General features: G+C 40.7%; 1 protein-coding gene across 3 annotated transcripts in view; it reads right to left on the minus strand.

The window, feature by feature from the left end:
* CCDC57 (coiled-coil domain containing 57) overlaps nucleotides 1-23,450 on the minus strand; it is a 141,722-nt gene that overhangs the window by 42,565 nt on the left and 75,707 nt on the right. For 2 of the 3 annotated variants that reach the window (XM_087441839.1, XM_087441838.1), the window contains one exon: nucleotides 2,677-2,777. In XM_087441839.1, coding sequence (XP_087297965.1) covers nucleotides 2,677-2,777 — 101 coding nt within the window. Of the gene's footprint in view, nucleotides 1-2,676; nucleotides 2,778-20,257; nucleotides 20,790-23,450 lie in introns of those variants that run through there. The other variant, XM_087441841.1, reaches the window with a different exon arrangement.

Genomic DNA, 23,450 nt, shown 5'->3' on the forward strand with positions numbered 1-23,450 from the left:
CCCCCCCACCATGTTTATTTGTATAGCCCATGAGCTATAAATAGTTTTTACATTCTTAAATAGTTAAAAAAAATCAAAAGAAGAATATTTCATGACATGAAAATTATATGAAATTAAAATTTCAAGATCCGTAAAGTTTTACTGGAGCATATCCACGCCCATTTGTTTACATATCACCTGTGGCTGTGGTCAGGCTGGAGGCAGAGTTGAGAAGTTAAAACAGAAACTGTATGGCCCTTAAAGGTGAGACTATTTCCTATCTGGCCCTTGACAGGGAAAGTTTACCAATCCCTGAACCAGAGCTACATGTATCAACACGGATAGATCTCAGAAACATAAGGTCGAATAAAAGCACGTGTGCAGAAAGATATATACACAGCTGGATGTGATTAATATAGATTTCCTAATATCCACTGAGACAGTGAGAAGCATCAGACTCAGGAAAGTCTGAGGATGGTTGAGGGGGACTTTTGGGGTGGAACTCAAAGGGGTTTTGACTTCATAACATTTTGTTTATTAAGTTGGATGGTGTACACACAGGAGCTCAGTCTATTAATCTTTCTTTGTATCTTCTCAGGAGTCTAAAAATACTTAATAAAAATACATAAATAACAATATCCACCCAGTAAAAATTAAATAGGAAAGAACAGCCAAGAAAATTTTGTGAAGGAACAGAAACAAGGGTGAGCTTGCTACAGAGATTTGTAATATATTAAACATATCACAAAGCTACGGTATTGAAGGCAGGACAGCACAGGCTCAGGAATAGACGAGTCACCGGAACTGTGCAGAAAATAAATGCAGAACCTGAATCCAACAGTGTTGCAGTGTCAGCCCCATAGTCTATGAAACACTGGCCTGACTTTTCAAAAATGTTCATGCTGTGAAAGGCGAAGAAGGGCTGAGGACCTGTTCCAGGTTTAGAGAGATGTGCGCACGCACACTCACTCACACACATACACACGCAAGCGCTGGATGTAGTGCGGGTCCTGGACTGGCTGCTCAGCAGAGGATGACAGCTACAAAGAGGTGACTGGCAAAATCTGAATATAAAATATGTTAAATTCTAGGACTGTATTAATGCTATGTTTTGTGATTTTTGATAATTTCTGTGGCTACATGTGATGGGGTTGTCCTTGTTTTCAGATATAAAAGGGCTTGATGTCTGTACCTTATTCTCAACTGGTCCAAGAAAAAAGCTAGATATCTGGCTATCTATCTATCTATCTATCTGCCTGCCTGCCTACCTACCTACCTTAAACATAAAATAGCCAGTTATATTACCAGCAAAATGGGTTCTTTATTCAGGAATGGCAGAGGAATTGCAATTTAGGACATGCAAGCTATGGTGAAACACAGGCAAGTCCGCAGAGATAAAGGGAAGGTCAGGTTTTAGGAGGAAATTGGGGACGGTTGTTTCAAACAAAAGCTCAACGGAGAAGAACAAGAGTCGAGGTTGTAGTGGTTTCTCACTGGCTACAAGCAGTGGTTGGTGCGCTGTTGCTGGGGCAGGGAGGGATCTTCCTTCTTTTGCTTACAAGCAGGAGATGAAACTCCCATGTGATTATGTCCTTCCTTGTCAAAATAATTCTTGTCTTCCTTCTTCCTGCTGGTTATGTGGCTTATGCAGCGGCACCAAGTGGTACCTGTGTGAGAGCTCCCCTTCAGGGCTTCCTGAGTCCATTTTAAATGAGGTTTCCTTTATTTATTTTCACTTAGCTATCTGTCTGTCTATCTATCTATCTAACTATCTATCATCTCTCTCTATCTATCTAAAATGTGTGGAGGCAGAGGGAGGAAAAAGAAAGAATGATAAACCAAATGTAGCAATAACAACTGGTGAATGTAGGTGAAGGGTATATGTGCTGTTCTTGCAACTTTGTGCAAATTTGAAATTATTTCAAAATAAAAAATTAATTAAAAAAACAAATATAAGCAAGAGTACACATTTTCAGCACATGATAAAAATGTCAATTCAAAATCAGTGAGAAAAACGGAGGACAAGGACTTATCGGGTACTAGGACAACTAGTAAAATAGAACGACTGGAAGAAATGGGTGAATATTTACCTAAACTCAGAATAGAGAAAAACCCTCCAAGACAAAAAACAGTGAAACAAACCATTAAAGTAGACTGACAGTTCATTAGATTAAAAAAAGTTACCTGTGGATTAAGACAAAATTAAAAGACAAATGACAAGTTTGAGAAAGATTTGTAACAGACAAGCAGCAATTTCCTTGATATATAAAGAACTCTTACAAACTAACAAGAAAAGAACAAATACACCAGTAGGAAAAATAGCAGACAATATGCATAAATAACCCGCAAAAGAAGAAATATAAATGGCCAATAAATAGATTAAAAACTTTAATATCACTAAGGATAGAAGAAATTTTTCAAAGATGCAATTTTTTTTAACCTAGTATATTGGTAAAGATTTAAACAATAACACCTAGGTGGTAAAGCTATAGTAAAACCTATGTATGCTACAACTTGTAGTTTTAAAAAATAGTAGAAAACACACTGAAATGTTACTGGTAACTATGTTTGGGTGCTGAAAATTGGAGGCTTTTTAAGTTGTGTTTACCATATTCTGAAGTTTCTGTAAAGAACTCAATACTTAAGCAATTAGTAAAAAGCTACTAAAAATACATTTCTGAGATGAGGGAGTGTTACCTGAGCTGGCGGGTGTGGCTGCAGCTGTCCCAAAGGTGCCTCAGGTGCCTCACCTGCGTTCTGGGCCCCAGGGCTGGGAAGAGAGTAACCAGATGGTTTCGCTAGAAACAAGACAAGGGAAAGGTTTGTTCTCTATGTGCACATCACTTGAGTTTCTCTCGTGCTGAATACAAACACTTGAGAAGAACAGCATGTTCTCTTCAAAACCAAAGTCACTTCTCTTTCAGAGAACTTGTGGGGGTGGACACTTGTGAACTGTGTGACACACACCAGCATTTTAGCAGGCCAGTAGAGCTCATGAACACACACAGACAACTTTCTACAGCTATACGCATCCCTTTCACGGCTTCTCAAAGTGGCAGAAACGAACACCTTCATTAACAGACCCAAAGATATACCCTGTCTGAAGCATAGAAAAAGAAGAAGCAAAAGTTTAAGTATATACACTTAAAGATTATGCTTGTAATCAATGCTTCAGCATTCTGTCTTACTTAGAAATAATCTAGGCATCCAATGAATATCCATTCATTAACTCAACTTGTGTTAAGTTACCTAAAAATCTTAGAAATTTATCTTGACGCTGACGTACTATAAGACAAAATTACTGTCGAAATAACATTTCTCCGAATAACAATCAATTTGGTTAAACACAAGCTTACTGAGGACTCCAACGAGTTTTGTGAGTTATAACTATTGATATTTACCGTCCTGGAAACTGAAACAGAGAAATTTTTTTAAAGCTGATTTATCCATTCATCTGAAGATAGGGACGATAAACATATTGCATGTTATTGACATCTGAGTGGTCATGAAATCAGTTCTGCCACCAGGGACCTCCTGAGATGGGTCCTAAAGTAATGTATCAGTTTTTCCAGGCAATAAAAGGACATATGAAGGACAAAAATTGGAAATGAAATTATTTTCCTTAGTTTATGATACCTGAGTTTAAAAGCTATGAAATCAGAAGACACACAAGTGGCCAACAAGCCCATGAAAAGATGCTCAACATCATTAGTCACCAGGGAAATGCCAAATCAAAATCACAGTGAGATACCACCTTGTACCCACTAGGATGGTTAAAATCAAAAAGACGGAAAATAAGTGTGGGCGAAGATGTGGCGAACTCAGAATCCTCATCCATTGCTGATAGGAAAGTAAAATGGTGCAGCTGCTGTGGAAAAGAGTTTGGTGGCTCATTAGTAAGTTAAACATAGAATTAATACATCATCTTGCAATTCCATTTCTAGGAACATATCCAAAAGAATTGAAAACAGGTTCAAACAAAAACTTGTATGTGAATGTTCACAGCAGCATTATTCACAATAGCCAAAAGACAGATAAAAACCATGTCCATTACTGACGAATGAGTGTGGTCCATCAATACAATGGAATATTATTTGGCCATTAAAAGGAATGAAGCACTGACACATGCCACCACATGAACGAACTTCAAAAACATGCTCAGTGAAAGAAGCCAGACACAAAAAGTCACATAGCATAGGATTCCATTTGTGTCTGTCTTGAAATGAAATGTCCAGAAGAGGCAAACCTATAGAGACAGAAAACAGGTTGGTGGTTCACAGGGGGAGGGGTAACACGGAATGACTGCTGAGTATAGGATTTCCTTTGCAGTGATGAAAAAGTTCCAGAACAGATGGTGGCAATAGTTGCATAACACTGTGAATGTAATTAATGACACCGAACTCTATACTTTATAATGGTTTAAATGGTAAAGTTTACGTTATATGTATTTTATCAAAGTTAAGAAAAATGCTAGTTTAAAAAAAAGCTATGAAACGTGTTAAATCTTAGCAAAGTTTGCTCAGTTTGATGGGCTTGTTTCCTCAGCTTACTATTGATTGCCTTCACCTAAAACAAGATTTATTCTGTGTAATCTGCCCAGATAGCAGAGATTCTATGTCTTCCCAGAATAGTTTTCTTTGCTTTATGTTGCCTTTATTATGTTTGATTATTTAACAAAACAAAGCTTCCACACTTCTGAGAGCGCTAAGGTTCTTTACAACTACGTTGCCTTCTGTGGGTTTTCTTTAAATGTTTGTCACTTTCTGTGAGTAGACACATATTGTTTCTCAGGCATCCATGATCCTATCTCAGTGTTCAAATCTCCTGACAGCTTTTGATTTTTTTCCTTCTCAAAACTGAAAATCCTAAATGTAAAATAAGATAAAACTTTCAGGGCACCCTTTGCACCTAACTATCTTTGAGACTCCCCAGAGGGCCCCTGGAAAATCACAAAGATTTGTTCTTATAAAAAGAGGGGTGTTAGAAATAATCAGGTTTATTTGGTGTGTTACTATTGATGAGTTTCAGGAGAAGTGCCAACTCAGAAGAGATGCTCAGCTCACCCTGGCTACATTGGTTGGTAAAACGTTGTTAGTATAAAGTATTTGAGGGCTTTCCTAGAGATCTGTTAGGGCAGTGGCCGCCCACGATGTTTCTCTTCATCAGAGTCCTGAAGGGCTTATGTGAAGTTACTGGACAACAATGGTATAGAGCTCAAGTCACAAATGCAGTCACTGTTTTAAGTGTTAACTTGGGCACTACTTTCCTTCTTTTCTTTTGTGGGGGATCAGAATTGGCCACCCCAAAAAGTGTCTCTTTGGCTTGATTATTTTTAAGAACAAAAGACTCCCGGGCCAGCCCCGTGGCTTAGCGGTTAAGTGCGCATGCTCCACTGCTGGCGGCCCGGGTTCGGATCCCGGGCGTGCACCGACGCACCGCTTGTCTGGCCATGCTGAGGCCATGTCCCACATACAGCAACTAGAAGGATGTGCAGCTATGACATACAACTATCTACTGGGGCTTTGGGGGAAAAATAAATAAATAAAATTAAAAAAAAAAAAAGACTCTGAAAGAAACTTTGACCTTCCCCCAACTGCCTAAAAGAATTTAACATAGAAGGCTTGTTCCAGGAAGGAGCTAATATCTAAGATAGCTATAGTATACTGTAAAATAGGTGTGATAAAAAGGCACCAACAAGCCCAGTTTTGGCCCAGCAAAACTTGTTGAACAAACATTTGCATTTCCATCTCCATGTGCATTGTCCTCCACCTCGCTGAAATCTCAAACCACTACCCCCAACATCCTCCTTTGTCTTTAGCTGAAAATTATATTTAAGCTGGCAGCTCGGCCATTTTGGTGAGTTACTCAGATTTCCTGGGTCTCTCCCATGTACACATGTTAGAAAGCTTTGTTTGATTTTCTCCTGTTATTCTGTCTCCTGTCAATCCAATTTGTAGCCCAGCCAGAAGGACCTAGAGTGGGTAGAGGAATTTTCTTCCTCCCCTACAGTCTGGCGACTTGGACAGGATAAAACTTCACTGGCTGGATGCTGCTTGCTCATGGACGACTGCAGCCATGAGATCCTGGGCCCTTGACAAGAGCCAACAGGAGGTAAGAGTTCTTACCGTGTTGGTCTCCCGGATCTTTGCCTGCAGGGTCCAATGGAAGTGAGAGTGGTGAGTTTTTTTCCTTTTCTAAATTTAGATTAGCAGGAGAAACTACTGTGATGCTAGCTTCTTAGACTCAGCGACTCTATGATTTTGTTGCGTACTCACTGGTTATTGATCCTTTTCCTCCCAGAGATAGCCACTATTTTTCATTGTCTCTTTTTCGTTGTTTGTCATAAGACACAGCCATCTCTGTAAGCCTGTTGTCTGGGAATATGCACATGAGGTGAAAGCTGTTGCTAAGGGCATCTTGTAAGCCAAAAAGGCTGCAAATTTAGTGGGCACGGGTCAAGCAGTTAAGAGTCATTAGGGTGCTCACCACCTCAAGAAGTCTCCCATGGAAGGATAAGTCAGGTCACAGGATGGGGTAGATGACACAGGTCTCCCTGCCAACTTCAAGAAAACATCCATGCAACAATGAGGTACTCTGTAAAGCACACACGATCCCCAACCCTGCAGTACCACCCCCCTAGCTATTATTCTGGCTCCAAGAGACCCAAGGCTTAGCTAAAGCTGTTAATGTGCATATTAGATGAGGTTTTTTCTTTTGTCTTGCTCTACGTCCTGAGAGCTTGGCTTTGTGACCTTTCTGGTCTCTGCCATCTGGAGCATGCATGTAGCGGCATGCATCTTGGTGGCCAGTCAAGTAGACTGGGGTTCCAGGGGATACTCTCTTAGTCCAGCTGTGTCAGCTCTCAGGGCGGGTTTGTCATAAGGAGTCGCAATTGCTTTCCTTAGGGGCCTTTGTCATATCAACCTTCGTTGCTTGTTATGCAGCAATGGCCTTTGCTTTCTTACACTATTTTTGGGAGTGAACTTTCTGGATCTCTTTTGGGGATGCCTCTTGTGTCCATAGTTAAGCTTATTGGTATGAGTCACTGTTAAGATTCTACTTGTCAATGTGGCAAGACGATGGTGGATCAATTAAATTGGAAAAACTTCTAAGTTGGGAGAAAAATTGTTTTTTGAGAGCTCTCATCATATTTGTTTTATTGGTACCTATAAAAACGCCAAATTAAAAAAAGAAGTACAAAAAAAATAATGACTAGCCTTAAGACCCTAACTCAGGTTACAATTAACAAAATGTAAAAGTGAGTGACGTCAGCATCATGGCGGAATGAGCTTCCCCCATTGAACTCTCCCCCTCTAAGACACAACAAAAAGGACATTCATATTCCAACAGAAGCTACTCACACCACACAGGGGACGTCTGAGACATCCAGGCAGCCGTACACCCGAGGACGGAGGTGCTGGAATCCCCAGAGTAAGTGGAAGGAGGTAAGAGGAGCTCCCTTCTTTCCCCAAGGACTGTGACCCAGAGACTGAGACCACGCGGCTCTCAGAGGGGTGGAGAGGGGCGGCTCACCGCGTGAAAACCAGCGCTCTCTAAGACCCCTCACAGCCCATAGGGATCCCCCTACGGAAGGAGCAGAACTGTTGCAAGGGTACTTTCAACAAGCTAGCCCCTCAGGAGAGCAGAGAGCCACAGTGAAGTGAGAAACCTCTGAGATCAGGGAGGCAAAAGTAAGTGCCCCTTCCCCACCCAGCCCGCCCAACCACTGCGTCAGCACAGTGGTGCTTCAGCTCAGCCCCGTCCCCAGAGGCAGCGGCTCCAAGGCGCCCGGGCCCCACCAGGAGGGGTAGTGTGACCACACCCTGCCCCCACAGGCAGCGGCCCCCACGTGCCAGGGCCCCAGCAGCAGCAGGGTAAGCCTGTGTCCCTGCACCAGAGGCAGCGACAGTTCAGGCTGCACTGCATCACAGCCCCAGCTGCTCTGGCTGGACTAAGCCACGGCCCCAGCTGCCCTGGCTCCACTGTGCCATGGCCCCAGCTCCTTTGGCTTGACCACCCATCCCCCGGCTCCGGCTGCTTTGGCTTGGCCTGTGCTCAGGCTCCAGCTGACTTGGCGCCAGCAACTTTGGCCCACCACACTCCAGTTCCAGCTTGTTCAGCCCAGTGGCACTCCAGCTCCAGCTTCTTTGGCCCAGCAGCGCTCCAGATCCTCCTTCTTCAGCCCAGCACACTCCAGTTCCAGCTTCTTTGGCCCAGCGGCACTTCAGCTGCAGCTGCTTCAACCCACCCGCACCGGAGCCCCAGCTGCTTTGGTCCGGCTGCACTCCAGTCCCAGGTGTTCCCACGCTCCAGCTCCAGCTGTTCCCATGCTTCACTCCCAGCAGCCTCTGCTCAGCCACACTACAGGTCAGCCAGGGGCCAACGAGAGTGCCCGTGGATTGAGGCAGGCCAGAATACACTGCTCTTGACCCCCACCCAGCGGCAGCAAGAGGAAACTGCAACCATATATTTTCACTATGAGGAAAAGTAAGCCAACACTGACAGGCACTATGCAAAAATATATTAAATCTCCAGACCAAAAGGAAAATGACAAGCACCCAGAAGTCAAACTGGAAAGCACAGAAATGTGTAACCTTAGTGACAGAGAATTCAAAATAGCCATTATAAAAAAGCTTAGTGAAATACAAGAAAACACAGACAATTCAACAAAATCAGCATTTTCTTCACAAAAGAAATTGAAACTATAAAAAAAACCAATCAGAAATCTTAGAGATGAAAAACACAATAAAGGAAATAAAGACAAACCTGGAAGCCTTAAGCATCAGAGCTGACAATATGGAGGAAACAATTAGCAATATTGAGGACAGCAATGCAGAAATGCTCCAGATGGAAGAGGAGAGAGAACTAGGACTAAAAACAAATGAAGAAACTCTCCAAGAAATATCCGACTCAATTAGGAAATCCAACATAAGGATTATAGGTACTCGAGAGGGAGAAGAGAGGGAAAAAGAAGCAGAGAACTTGTTCAAAGAAACAATAGCTGAGAACTTCCCAAACCTGGGGAAGGAGCTGGAAATACCAGTGAATGAAATAAACAGATCTCCTAAATACATCAACATGAAAAGACCCTCTCCAAGGCATATAGTAGTAAAGCTGGCAAAAGTCAACAACAAAGAAAAAATATTAAGGGCAGCTAGACAGAAAAACAAATAAATAACATACAAAGGATTTCCTATCAGGCTCTCAGTTGATTTCTCGACAGAAACTTTACAGGCTAGGAGAGAGTGGAACAATATATTCAGAATTCTGAAGGACAAAAACGTTCAGCCACAAATACTCTACACAGCGAAAATATCCTTCAGATATGACGGAGAAATAATAACTATCCCAGATAAACAAAAGTTAAAGGAGTTCATTGCCACAAGACCCCCACTACAAGAAGTGCTCAAGAAGGCCCTCATCCCTGAGAAAGAAAAGAGAAAGGGGATTCAAAGTTTTGAACAAGGAGGAAAACAGGTCAACAAAACCAGAAAAATTGCAGTCCTCTATCAAAATAGATTAGCAAGAAAATGTAAAAGTATAAGTGTTGATAAGATTATAAAGGTTAGAATGTTTGAACTAATTTTATATAAAGAAGTTATATCAACTTTGCCTGAGCATGTTTTAAAATGTCTGACTGGGAATGCTTCCCCCATCCAAAATTATAAGACCAAGACCTATTGATACAGTCCTAATGAAAGCTATGATTTGAGATATGAGAGTTGATGGAATTCAAATAAAATTTTGTACAAAAATTGATATATTTATGGGCTTTATGTTAAGTGATTGTATCTCTTTTTGCCTGATTGTATCGTAGATTGTATTGTAGGGATAAACACTGACTCATTGGGGAACGTTTCCCCTGCCTGACTGTAAGATAGCATATAAATCTGCCCTTCAGACAGTGTTAATTAAACTTACAAAAGGGAAGTCAATAGGGTTGTCTGAGCCCACACAGTATGAGACAAAAACTAGAGACTGATATCAGCTGCTAATAAAAAAAAATAAAAGCTTCCCCCACCCCCAAGGTAAATTGGTCTAGGGTTAAATTGTACACTTAGAAAGAGGACCTTTGTTAAATGCTTTGTAAAGACTTTTAAAGGTACGATACATTGTCCTGAATATTTTAGAACATAAATGTCTTTTGATTCACCTAAGTTAAAAATTTCCCTGATATAAAGACATTAAAAACTCATAAAGCAAATATGCCCCAGAAACTCCACCTTGAAGAAAACTTGACTGCTTTCTCTGTATCTTTATGATGTATATTTTCTGCTCCCATCTTCTCTAGGACCTGAGAGCCATTCTTTGAAATGCAAATGTTTCTCAGAAACTAGTGAGTTTTGTATCACATCTGATTCATGACAAAAATTTAACGTCTCTGTCAGTGTCTACCTATGTGTTTATGTGTGTCTGTATATATGTTATATACATGTGATATTTTACCGCCAGAGGGTATGGCCAAAATTAAGAGCTCTGTTTAATTGACTTAAAGTAAGCGCTTACATGTCTTTCAAGTTAACGTGATATGAAATAATCTTTGCTGAATGAAAGCTTGCTTAAGTTTATTGGTTTGATTAAAATAGACATGTCCTCAGAGTTATCAGCACTGGATATGATGTAGACATGCAGCCTGGGTTTACTAGTTTAAAAGCTCATGCTATCCCTGTTACAAATTTGTCAGCATAATGACTTAGAATGATAGCTAATTCTGTCTAACGTCTCAAGAAATTTCTGTGGGTAATCTAAACATAACTGTTGGAACAAATGATTTAGATGTAAATGAGGTAAGAGTTTAAACTTTTAGCAATAATTATATTTTATGACATGTATTTAATAACGTCCAAAATCTCTTTAGTAACTTGGAACTTTGAGGTTTTGCTCAATTAAATGATGGAAAATTCATTGAATATCTACATTATTTCTAAATAAGATATTAGACGTTAATTACTAAATATAAATTCATCTACTTTGGCTTCTTATTACAGAAAAACTAAAAGGTATTTTGGGTCTATTGGTAAACATGTCTTGTGTTTTATTGAAAGACTGTACTATAAAGTAATGTGTTCCTAGGAATTACAAAAAGTATTTATAAATTTTCCAAGCCACAGAATGCTAATGTAAAAGACAGTTCATAATTGCTTGCTTACTTAGTTTTCACTAAAAATTAAGGTTTCTAACAGTTAAAAATTCTAACGTGATTAAAGCTACTAAAAATTAACAAAAGGTTGTATTCAAAGAAAGTGAGATATGTTTTCAGTAAAGAAGGTATAAAGACTGGAAATACTTTTGTTTGTTTGGTTAAGAAAGTTTACTTTGTCCTAAAGTACTAGGAGGAAGAAAGGAGGCATGGGACAAATTCTGAATGTAAAAAAAAGTTATAGAAGGTCTATGAAAGAGAAATTCTGAAAAGAGTTTTGTGCATGGTCAAGTTGGCTAAAATTAAAATGAATTTAATTAAGTAAATAAGTTTTAATATCAACAGTAAGCTGGTGCAAAATTAGAATTTGTTTTTTTCCCCTCTCTTAAAGTGATAACTTTCTTGAACTTTAAGTCTGCTCTAGGTAAAGCGGTTATGAAAGGTTTTTTGTTTGTTTGTTTGTTTGTTTTTTGAGTAGTCTACCAGAAGAGTAGGGATTTTGTTTTATCAAAATAAATTTCCTATATTCTTTTTATCAGGTCTTTAATCACAGGTGCTAAGGTTTTTCTCACATTTAATCTTTTGCATTTGCTTAAAAATCTTTGTCACTATGGTTAAATGGATAACTAAGCATTGTTTCACAGTGACCTATGATATTGTGTGTGTAAATGTATTGACATAAGTGTTTTAAAAATTGTATAACATTCCTAAAATTCTGATCTGTCCTGGTTACCAGCCATAATTCTAGTTATTATCTTAAAGTGTTGTACATCACAAAATTAACCAAATTTCTTTGTCAATTGCCATTTTTAAGTCTTTTGTTGTTTACAAACAGTTATCGTTTTACTCTGATGCTTTTGCAAATGTTTTCATCTTCAGAGAGATTCATGGGAAGGACTCTGACATTTACTTGAATGCAGGTTTCTGATAAACTTTCAGATTATAAAAATGAACTGGGTAAGAAATTACAGAACTCTAATGGAGAAACTGATGGCCCCATAAAACTGCTAACAGAAGATTTAGATAAAAAAATCAATTACACAGGACTGAATGAATTGATGAGGATGACTACAATTTTTATGACTTTTCATTTGAAATATTGCTGATCTTTAAAGTGTTTTGTTTTTTCAGATTTAAGGAAAACTTTTTCTCTTTTCTCCCCTAAGCTATGACTTATAACAATTTGGTAAGTTATACTTTTATAAACAGAATTAAAACATTTATCTTTTTCTCTCTACATGATCCCTCCAGAATTTGGAAACTCTTAGTAAGTGAGTACTGTTATTTTCATGGCAATATAGTTATTTGCATAAGTTCAGTAAGAATCTGTTCTCCTTATAACAGGACACAATTGGAAACATGGCTTATCTTGCCAAAGCTTTGACTGGAATGTCATATTTGAGAGAAACCGGCATAGACTCAGTTATGACTGAACAGCTTTTGAGAAACAAAAATTGGACTTTACAGAATAAAGCCACTTAGAAATACGTGCCTGGTACCCTGTTGTAAGGTTCCCAGCAACCTTACCAGGTAAGTAACGAAAGTCACTTATCTGGCAGATGCAAGGAACCTCAACATTTTGTGGAACCTCAAAAGAAGAGAATTCACCCAAATGGGTAGGTATTACAGGCTTTGTCTGATAAGTCCTTGGCTTTCCTGGCCTCAAGAGGCCTTTAAAGTTCAATCTGAGATTCCTTAGAAAAAGTTCCAGCAAAGCTTATATGATCAAATGCTGTTCTTCCCGTATTTATGTAAATAACTGGGCCAAATTTATTGAAACTAGACTTACTTTACAAAACAGTTAGTCTTAATTTGGCTATCCTTGGTAAAAATGGGGGTGATTTTAGAGAGAAAAATTATGTTTCAGAAATCTGTTAATTGTCTTTGAGGTTTTTGTTTTCTACCTGTAAACTGGACCGGATCCTGAATTCCTCTAGTCTTCTGGAATATCTGGTTACAAATCTCTAAACTAATGTTTTCAATCATTTTTTTTTTAAATCACTGAGAACTGAAACCACCCTTGTTCCTGAAGCCCCACAAACTGAAGCTGGATAACTTTATATAAACTTGAGAGATCACCATGATAACATGCTTATTGCTATGTAAGCCACTCAAAAGGATACCTGAACACTCGATGACATCACCAGAGATATTTCAAGCTGCAAAAGATGCTTCGACCCTGACATCTAAAAATCTTCTTGACTGGCTGTTCCCTGGACTCAGAAACAGCCTTATAATTTGCTCCATTAACCTTGTTTTTCTTTTTTTCTTATTAAGAAATGCTTCTTATTAAATATCTGATTGCTTGTTTCCACCACATAGGCCTAACTTTGGGAGCCCACCTGCATCATCACCTTCTAAAATGAATTTAACTGGACTGATCTATTATCAGGACTAAGAAATGTGTTCAGTGAGATGAAACAATCTACCAACTCAGCTTCTGGACTATGAAACTTCTTAAAGTTTCAAAGGTGGGGCTGTAGCAGATCAGAGTTGGCCACCTCAAAAAGTGTCTTTTTGGCTTGATTATTTTTAAGAACAAGAGACTCTGAAACTTTGACCTTCCCCCAAACTGCCTAAAAGAATTAACATAGAAGGCCCGTTCCAGGAAGGAGCTAATATCTAAGATAGTTATAGTATACTGTAAAATAAGTGTGATAAAAAGGCACCAAAAAGCCCATATTTGGCCCAGCAAAACTTGTTTAACAAACATTTGCATTCCATCTCCATGTGAATTGCCTTCCTCCCCTCTGAAGTCCCAAACCATTACCCCCAACATCCTCCTTTGTCTTTAGCTGAAGATGATATTTAAGCTGGCAGCTCAGCCATTTTGGCGAGTTACTCAGTTTTCCTGGGTCTCTCTCATGTATACATGTTAGGAAGCTTTGTTTATTTTCTCCTGTTATTCTGTCTCCTCTCAATTTAATTTGTAGCCCAGCCAGAAGGACCTAGAGTGGGTAGAGGAATTCTCTTCCTCCCCTACACTTTGAATCCACCATCCTCTAGGCCAACAGTTTGCAGCTGGGGCTCCACATCACTTGGTCTGGACTTTTATTAACACGCAGATGATCAGGATCTATTCCTCACTTCCTGACTCTCTACTTGAAATTCTTGGTATATTATGTTTCAGGATTAATTGTACATCATACCTCAAGAGTTTTTTCCTCTGTAAAAATTATGTTCATCCATTTTTATAAATTAGATATGATGTTCACAGTCTTCTGTGAAAAGATGCCTAAATGTCTTGGATTAACTTTATCTAAAACTTTATTTTAGACTAACTTTGTTTCTCATGCCATGGAAACAGCCAAATGTAACTTCTCAGTTGCACTGTTCTTGTTATGAACTCTCATCAGATCTTTCACTCTTGAAAATTATCAGTAGTAAGGTAACCACCGCCACATTAAGTCTTTGTCTACAGAGAGTTTCTGTGGCCACATTAAGTCTTTGTCTACAGAGAGTTTCTGTTTTACTTTGATGAAAAAAAAAGAAAAAAGAGAAAGTTCTGCAGTTGGGCCAGGGTGCCATCTCAGGAGGGCAAGAACGTCTCAGGGCCCATGGGCAAGGACCGTGCAGGTACTGTGGGTACAGGCTTCTGATGGCACTGCTCAGACCACTCTGAGGCCATCCCAGTGGACTGAGTCAGGATTTCCAGAACTCTAGTCGAGAAGCAGACGGATGGTTGAGACCTCGAACCAAGACCAAATGGAACAAGAATCACCTAGGGCTGAAGGAACTGACAAGGGATGATGGCAGCTTTGTTTTGAATATTGTAGATGTAGTTTTAATGTTCTACTTTCTAGATATATAAGGAACCCTTTTTCTTTCCTCTAAGCTGTCTGTAGTCCCTAAAAACTGAGTGGTCTCAGCTTTTGTAAACTGAAATGAAACATTTCTAAGTGGTATCTCATTGTCCCTGTCTGAGTTCTCCAGAACTCAGAAACTCTTGTTGAGTAGTTTTACTTTTTCTGGCAATATAGTTTTCTGCATAGGTTCAAAGAGCATCTGTCCTTGTTTTTACCAGGACTTGACTGGAAACATCGATTATGCAACCAAGTCCCTGCCTGGATGGCCAGATTTGAGAATGATGCTCATGTGATCATCAGGATCTGTCACTTGTAGGGAACTGTGGTTGACTTTATGGAGCCGACGCTTCCAAAGCCCTCCCAGGAAAACCACCGGTATGTGGCTTATTGAGAGTTAGGAGAGTCACCTCCTGGCAAGTTCAGGAAGCTCAGGATGTTTTGGAAACCTCAAGAAAAAAGGAGTTTGCTCAAAATCATCCAGCAGATGAAACCTGGTGAGTTCTTGGCTTCGTGGCCTCAGGACACCAAACAAGAAGCTTTTAAAAGTCCAATCTGGAATCCTGACAGAAAATTCCAGCAAAGCAAACTCAAGAAGGCCAACATCACGAATTAACACTCTTGCTGTACCTATGGAAATAATCAGGCCAAAGGAGACCAGCCTTGTTTTGTGATCAATTCTTTGAGATTGTTTTTTATCAAAAGCAGAGAAAGTGTGAGAAAAAAAAAACTGTCCTTCAATGGAAACTGCATTGTCCACAGAACAGCCTCGGGAGCGATCAGTGTCTCACCTCTCCTGAGCCACTTTACAGCTCTGGAAGTGGAGAGACATACAAATTCTGCCTTGTCTCTGGGAGTTTTCATTGTCTTCTCTCCCCGCCTTTAGAAGAACCAGTTCTGCCTCCACTTGCAATTCAATTCCTTTACTCCATATAAATTTGTGTTTTTTTGACTTTTCCTTGGAACTGGTTGTTACATCTGTCTGGTTCCCTCACTGTTTAATGACTAGAAGAAAATCCTAAACGTGTTCAGTTTCATATCTACTTGACAGCCACATTTTACCTCTTTCTGAAAATGATCTTTTCACACCTGCTTAAAGAAATATTATTAAACATTACTAAACATCAGAAAGGACACTGTATAATTTGAACCGTCATGAGCTGTAACTGTCAGGAACATTTCTGCTCTAAGTAACACGGCATGAAAATTGACAGAACACAACGGTGCGGAGCAGAAGAAGAAATGGAAAGAAATACAAGAGGAATGGAAGATTTTATCACAAAAATCACGGTTCTTGGCAGTTCAAGTTGATGAGTATAAATAAATTGAGAAAGAATGTTAATAAGTATATTTAATAAGGCTGCTTAATAGAATAGAATCAAAAGTAGAATTCGACAAGTTTAAAAAGTAACTAAAGGAATTTTGACACTGTCTCCTAAACAACTCTTGAGCGAAATAGAAAACCTGAGCCCATAATGGCAGAATACCTAGAAACTAATCATGCTGATAACCTTATCCCTCAAAACCTCTGGGACATGACCAAAGCAATACTCAGATGGAAAACTCACATCTTAAAAAATGCAGTTACAAAACAAGAAAGAACAAAATAAATGTTAAAGAAATCAAGAAAAGAACAATAAAATAAACCCAAGGAAAGTAACGAATAAATATAAAATGGAAACTTCTGGTAAAGACACAGGAATCCACCCATTGGCTCTGTGGGGGATCATAATTGGCCACCCCAAAATGTGTCTCTTGATTATTTTTAAGAACAAAAGACTATGAAAGAAACTTGGACCTTCCCTCTAACTGCCTAAAAGAATTTAAAATAAAGGGCCTATTCCAGGAAGGACCTAATACCATAAGATAATGGTAATTTAATGTAAAAATCTGTCTCTTAGGTCACATTGTCTATAGTTGGCCCATTTGCATTTCCATCTCCATGTAAACTGTCTTCCTCCCAAACCAAACCAGTCCCAAACCACTATGCCCAACATCCTCCTTTGTCTTTAGTTGAAAATGGCACTTCCGGTGGCAATCTTGGCCATCCTGGTGAGTTACTCACTTTTCCTGGGTTTCTCCCATGTACATATGTTATAAAGCTTTGGCTGATTTTTTCCTGTTATTCTGTCTCATGTCAAGTTAATTCTTAGACCAGCCAGAACGACATAGAGAGTAGAGGAATTGTCTTCCCCTCTCCTACACTTTCAAAGTTACCTTTGAGGGAACCTCTGGGATGGTAGCAGAGAGAAATTCTTTAAAGACACCTGTGCACAGACAAATACACACACCTTAAGCAACATCTCTAACATGTCTAATAAGAAGAGTTTAGAAAGAAATGGGAAGAGGAGCTGGCCCAGTGGCCTAGTGGTTAAGTTTGGCATGCTTCACTTCAGCAGCCTGGGTTCGGTTCCCGGGCACAGACCTATACCACTTGTCAGTGGCCATGCTGCGGCGGCTACCCACATACAAAATAGAGGAAGACTGGCAACAGATGTTAGCTCAGGGTGAATCTTCCTCAAGCAAAAAGAGGAAGATTGGTGACAGATGTTAGCTCAGGGCGAATCTTCCTCAGCACACAAAAAAAAAAAAAAGAAAAAGAAGAAAGAAAGAAATGAGAAGAAGCAGTATTTAAAGAAACAGTGGCTGAGAATTTTAACAAATGGAAAAAACAAACAACCACAAGTCCTAAGATTTAAAAAACATACGGATTCCTGAGCAGGTTAAATTAAAGCAAAGCAACCTCTACTTAGACACAGGATGGTAAAACAGGAGAACAAATGGATTAGGAGAAAATCTAAGAGCAGCCAGAGAGAAAAAGAGACCCTCCTCACAAGGGGGCTCAGACTGATGGGCGACTTCTCTGAAGACAACAGAGTCCTATCTTTAAGAAAAGTTGTAAGAATATGCCAACAAAGAGTTCTATTTCCAGCTAAGCCATCATTCTAGAAAGAGGTCAAAAGAAGAACATGTTATAAAGACAAAAAGAGTTTACTGCCCACAGGCTCTTCCAGAAGGAGCTGCCAAAGGAAAGCCTGCAGATCCCTGATGAGGAGTTTCTTTCCCACCCAGGACCCTCAGAAGAGACGGGTGGGGTGCGTGTGTGACTGAGCACTCTCGATGGCCCCTGGAAGACACTGTGTGGGGCGGGTACTGACCTCACGGGCAAAGACGGCAATAGTCTCAGTCGACCAGTTCATCAGTGTGACTAAAACATACTGCTTCTACGTCAATATATTTTTACTGTATGATCTTAGATGCATATGTGTAATTGTAATTAATAAGCTAAATGTAAATAGATGTTTTACTATTTATTAGAAACATGCCTAATAAGTAGTATTGGGTCAGCCAGCTAACCATTTAGAAAAAATAAGGCTAGATCCCCAATTTATTCTTTGTACCATATCATTTCTAAATGAATCAAAAATTCAGCAGAAAAATGACACGATAACGAAATACAAATGGCCAAAAACCACACACACAAAAATTAAAGAAATACAAACTGAAACAACGAAATGTCTTCAGCTGGCTAGATGGGCAAAAACCATTTTCTAAACAAATATTTAGTTTTTGTGAGGCTGTGGGCAAATTGGCACTTTACTGTTGTAAAAATGCACACGCGCTTTTTCCGGAGGGCTGTTTCACGCTCTCAAAATACGTCAAATGTCTCCTGAGAAGACATCGAGGAGGGTGTCCGTCTGCCTGGAGACGGCAGGAGCCACCGAGAACAAGTAAAGGATACCGGTGGCCGACGTCTCCTCTAAAAAGAACCAGCCATGGTCATGACCCGAAAACGTGCACAGTGGGTCATTCACAGAGAAAGCGCGTGCAGAGGGAGGCAGGGCACGACACAGTGCACGCAGCTATGTGGGTGCTGGAGCAAGAGAATGTGTGTGTGAGCGTGAACAAACACCCTGATGGACAGACAGAACGGCACCAAAACGTGGATTAGCTCTAGCTAGTAATTTGTGCTTTCCTGTATAAATTAATACTTCCCAGCACTCATTTACATTTTTACAGCAAGCAAACAGCCTTTTTATAATCAGAAAATCAGAAATCTTTTAAGAAATGTTAGATATCAAAGGCTCCACTGTATGATTCCAACTCTACAAGATTCTGGAAAAGGATAAGTTTGGAGACAGTAAAAAGATCAGTGGTTGCCAGGGGCTGGGAGGAGGGATGAAGCGGAGCACAGGGGATTTTTAGGGCAGAGAAACCCCTGTGTATGACACTATGATGGTAGATACATGTTGTTATACATGTGTCCAAATGCACACAACGTACAACACCAAGACGAACCCTAACATACACTATGGACTTGGTGATTACGGTGTGTCGACGTGGGTTCATCAGTTGTAACAAATGTCTCACTGTGATGGGGGAGCCCGATAGTGGGGAAGACTGTGCATGTGTGGGGGCAGGGGTGTATGGGAAATCTCTGTGTCTTCTGCTCAATTCTGCTGTGGACCTAACACTGCCCCCTGCAAAATAAAGCCTTTAAAAACTGTTAGACGTTAAGATTCTTAGAAACAACATTTTAAGAAATCCTAGCTTTATATAAGATGAAGGAAATGTCACATGCAGTTCTGACTTCTGGGAAAAGCAGAATTGGCAGCAGGAGGGGGAGAGGCCAGCCCAAGCTGAAGTCCACTCTGCCTGGCCATGTGGCCGCCTGGCCTGCTCTTCTCTGGCCCTCTACCTGCTCGAGGTGCACTGGCTTCCCCGTGGTCTTGGCCTCCACCCCACAGTGGGTGGTATCATGGTCTCCATCTCAGAGGTGAAGGGTGAGCACTCAGGGCGGGGGCCACCAGGTCACCTGCTGCAGCCAGCTCCACACCCATGCACTTCCACGTGCCGTGGAATGACAGGAGCGTGGACAGGGACAGGTGCAACTTGAGGACAGGTGGCTCCCTGGCACCTCCACCCACCCACCGGCCTGGAGAAGAGGTAGGGGAACGAAGGGTCGAGCTCAGGGGCCACCTGGACGGCTCCTGGCAGTGTGCCTCAACCACACACCATCCACCTTTCTGGAAATGTGGATCTGAAGGCCTGGACTGAGCAGGAGGGACATAGCTGGCACAGGAGCCTGACCCTGGTCAGCAGGGATGTGGAATGAAGACTGGATGGGCAGTCCAAGAGCGAGGGCCAGTGAAGGGGCTGGTCCTCTAGCTCCCCACGGGGAGGGGGCCCCTTCCCAGAGGCAGACAGGTGAGGACATGCCCCAGGGTGGCTACAGGTGAGCCTTGGGTTCAGCCCTGCCTGGCAGCTGCAACCACAGACACAGCTAGAGAAGCGCCTGGAAACAACTGCAGACGGAGTGCATCCGGCTCCACCTGGACCACACGGTCTCACGTTTTCAATGCTGTCAAATGATGATTAGACACTTTTGTCACAGTTGGTCATTCTGTACTACCCAATGACTGCAGCCACACCATTTACGAGCCAGACAAACCACCTTTGTAAAAAAAAATTGCAGACAGACCAGTCTTGCCAAAAGTCTCTGCCATCAGGTCTAAACACCTGCGTGAGAGAGAAGTCCTACCGCCAGCATGGTTTTGAGGGAGGATGGCCTTCCCATAAGGAAACAAATGGAGTGCACTGGGTATTTTTACAAACTGCACATCACATACAAGTATACAGAATAAACTCCCCAAAATCTCCTTCACTCTTCTCTTCTCACTCCACTTTCTTCCTCAAACTGCCGAGAAATCCATAGGCCTTCTTCCACATACGCACACACAGTTACACACACCCTCTTCTGTTTGTTGATCCACACATACAATTCTGCAGATTGCTTCTTTTGCAGAAGGATGTGTCCAGGTCAGGGTATGCAGAAGTGTGGTCAGCAGGCCAGGGCTGTCCACAAACTACTCCAGGCCCGTGATGAAATGACACAGAAAATGAGAATAAGCGTTAGGAGCTTCTGAAGTAATTTGTTTTTGTTTTTGTTTTTGTTTTTTTTTTTAATTTTTTGTTTATTGCAGTAACATTGGTTTATAACATTGTAAAAATTTCAGGTGTACATCATTGTACTTCTATTTCTGCATGGACTACATCATGTTCACCACCAAAATACTAATTACAACCCATCACCACACACATGTACCGAATTATCCCTTTCACCCTCCTCCCTCCCCCCTTCCCCTCTGGTAACCACCAATCCAATCTCTGTCCCTATGTGTTTGTTTATTGTTGTTATTATCTACTACTTAATGAAGGAAATCATACGGTATTTGACCTTCTCCCTCTGACTTATTTCACTTTGCATTATACCCTCAATGTCCATCCATGTTGTCACAAATGGCTGGATTTCGTAGTTTCTTATGGCTGAGTAGTATTCCATTGTGTATATATACCACAGCTTCTTTATCCATTCGTCCCTTGATGGGCACTTAGGTTGCTTCCAAGTCTTGGCTATCGTGAATAAGGCTGCAATGAACACAGGGGTGCATGTACCTTTGCAAATTGGTGTTTTCAAGTTCTTTGGATAAATACCCAACAGTGGAATAGCTGGATTTCTATCGTTGATTTTTTGAGGAATCTCCATACTGTTTTCCATAGTGGCTGCACCAGTTTGCACTCCCACCAGCAGTGTATGAGAGTTCCCTTCTCTCCACAACCTCTCCAACACATGTTGTTTCCTGTCTTGTTAATTATAGCCATTCTGACAGGCGTGAGGTGATATCTCATTGTAGTTTTGATTTGCATTTCCCTGATAGTTAGTGATTTTGAACATCTTTTCATGTGTCTGTTGGCCATCTGTATATCTTCTTTGGAGAAATGTCTGTTCAGGTCTTTTGCCCATTTTTTAATTGGGTTGGTAGTTTTTTTGTTGTTGAGATGCATGAGTTCTTTATATATTTTGGAGATTAAGCCCTTATCAGATGTATGGTTTGCAAATATCTTCTCCCAATTGTTAGGTTGTCTTTTCGTTTTGTTGATGGTTTCCTTTGCTGTGCAGAAGCTTTTAGTTTGATGTAGTCCCATTTGTTTATTTTTTCTATTGTTTCTCTTGCCTGGTCAGATGTGGTGTTTGAAAAGATGTTGCTAAGACTGATGTGGAAGAGCGTACTGCCTATGTTTTCTTCTAGAAGTTTCACAGTTTCAGGTCTTACATTCAAGTCTTTAATCCATTTGGAGTTAATTTTTGTGTATGGTGTAAGGTAAGGGTCTACTTTCATTTTTTTGCATGTGGCTATCCAGTTTTCCCAACACCATTTGTTGAAGAGACTTTCTTTTCCCCATTGTATGTTCTTGGCTCCTTTGTCGAAGATTAGCTGTCCATAGATGTGTGGGTTTATTTCTGGGCTTTCGATTCTATTCCATTGATCTGTGTGTCTGTTTTTGTGCCAGTACCATGCTGTTTTGGTTACTATAGCTTTGTAGTATATTTTGAAATCAGGGAGTGTGATACCTCCAGCTTTGTTCTTTTTTCTCAGGTTCTGAAGTAATTTGGAACTGCCACATTTTTATTGTATTTGACAAAAGTATCATCCACAACGGACTGGAACTTAATGGACTCTCCATCGTAACTACTTTGAGAAGAGCCATGTGGAGACAGTGCCCTGCATGGACAGAGGCTGCCCTTCGTGCTTTGAACAGCTGAACAGCATTCCAAGTTCTGGATTCCAACGTCCCAAGGATGGCCATTTAAACCGTTCCCAATTACTCTCTTACTGTAACAAAAATGCTGGCAAGAATAACCTTGTGCACGTGTATTTTTCACATCTGTGGGAAAATCTCTGAAGTAGATTTCTAGAAGAATCACTGATTCAAACAGTTGAACACTTAAAAATTTGGCAGATGGAACCAAATTGTCCTCCAAAAAGGCTTCACCAATGAAGAGTCCCACCAACAATCTTCGGGGTGTCCCATGTTCTCCTCAACACCGAGCGTAAAACTTTCTCATCTGAGATTTGAACTCGATGCTGACTTAATTTGCCCTCCTCAGACTTCTGGAGAGGCTAAGCATCATTCGTAACCTCTTTAGTTCTGTGGATTTCTTCTGGGACACACCATCCTGGCTCTTTGCCCTGATCTGTAGATGCCCACTTTAGGTACCGTTCCTTTTTTTTTTTTGAGGAAGATTGGCCCTGAGCCAACATCTGTTGCCAATCTTCCTCCTTTTTTCCTTTTCTCCCCAAAGCCCCAGCAGATAGTTGTATGTCACAGTTGTACATCCTCCCAGTTGCTCTATGCGGGACGCAGCCTCAGCATGGCTTGATGAGCAGTGCATAGGTCCACGCCCTGGCTGCGAACTGGCGAACCCCAGGCTGCCAAAGCCGAACCCGTCAACCCAACTGCTACGCCATGGGGCTGGCCCCGGTACTCATCCATTTTATCTATCAAATAATTTGCAAACATTTCCCCCAGTCCGTTATTTGTCTTTTATCCTTGTTTATGATATCTTTTCCTTAGAGATGTTTCAAATGTAATGACATCAAATCTGTTGGTCTTTGACTTTCTCATGTCGAGGTGGTTTAAAAAAATTTTAATCTTATTTAGAGGAGCCTTTCTCACCGCTTGGG

The sequence above is a fragment of the Ceratotherium simum genome, chromosome 16 (assembly GCF_057802395.1).
Source record: "Ceratotherium simum simum isolate JZ-2026a chromosome 16, ASM5780239v1, whole genome shotgun sequence".
Taxonomy (NCBI): domain Eukaryota; kingdom Metazoa; phylum Chordata; class Mammalia; order Perissodactyla; family Rhinocerotidae; genus Ceratotherium; species Ceratotherium simum.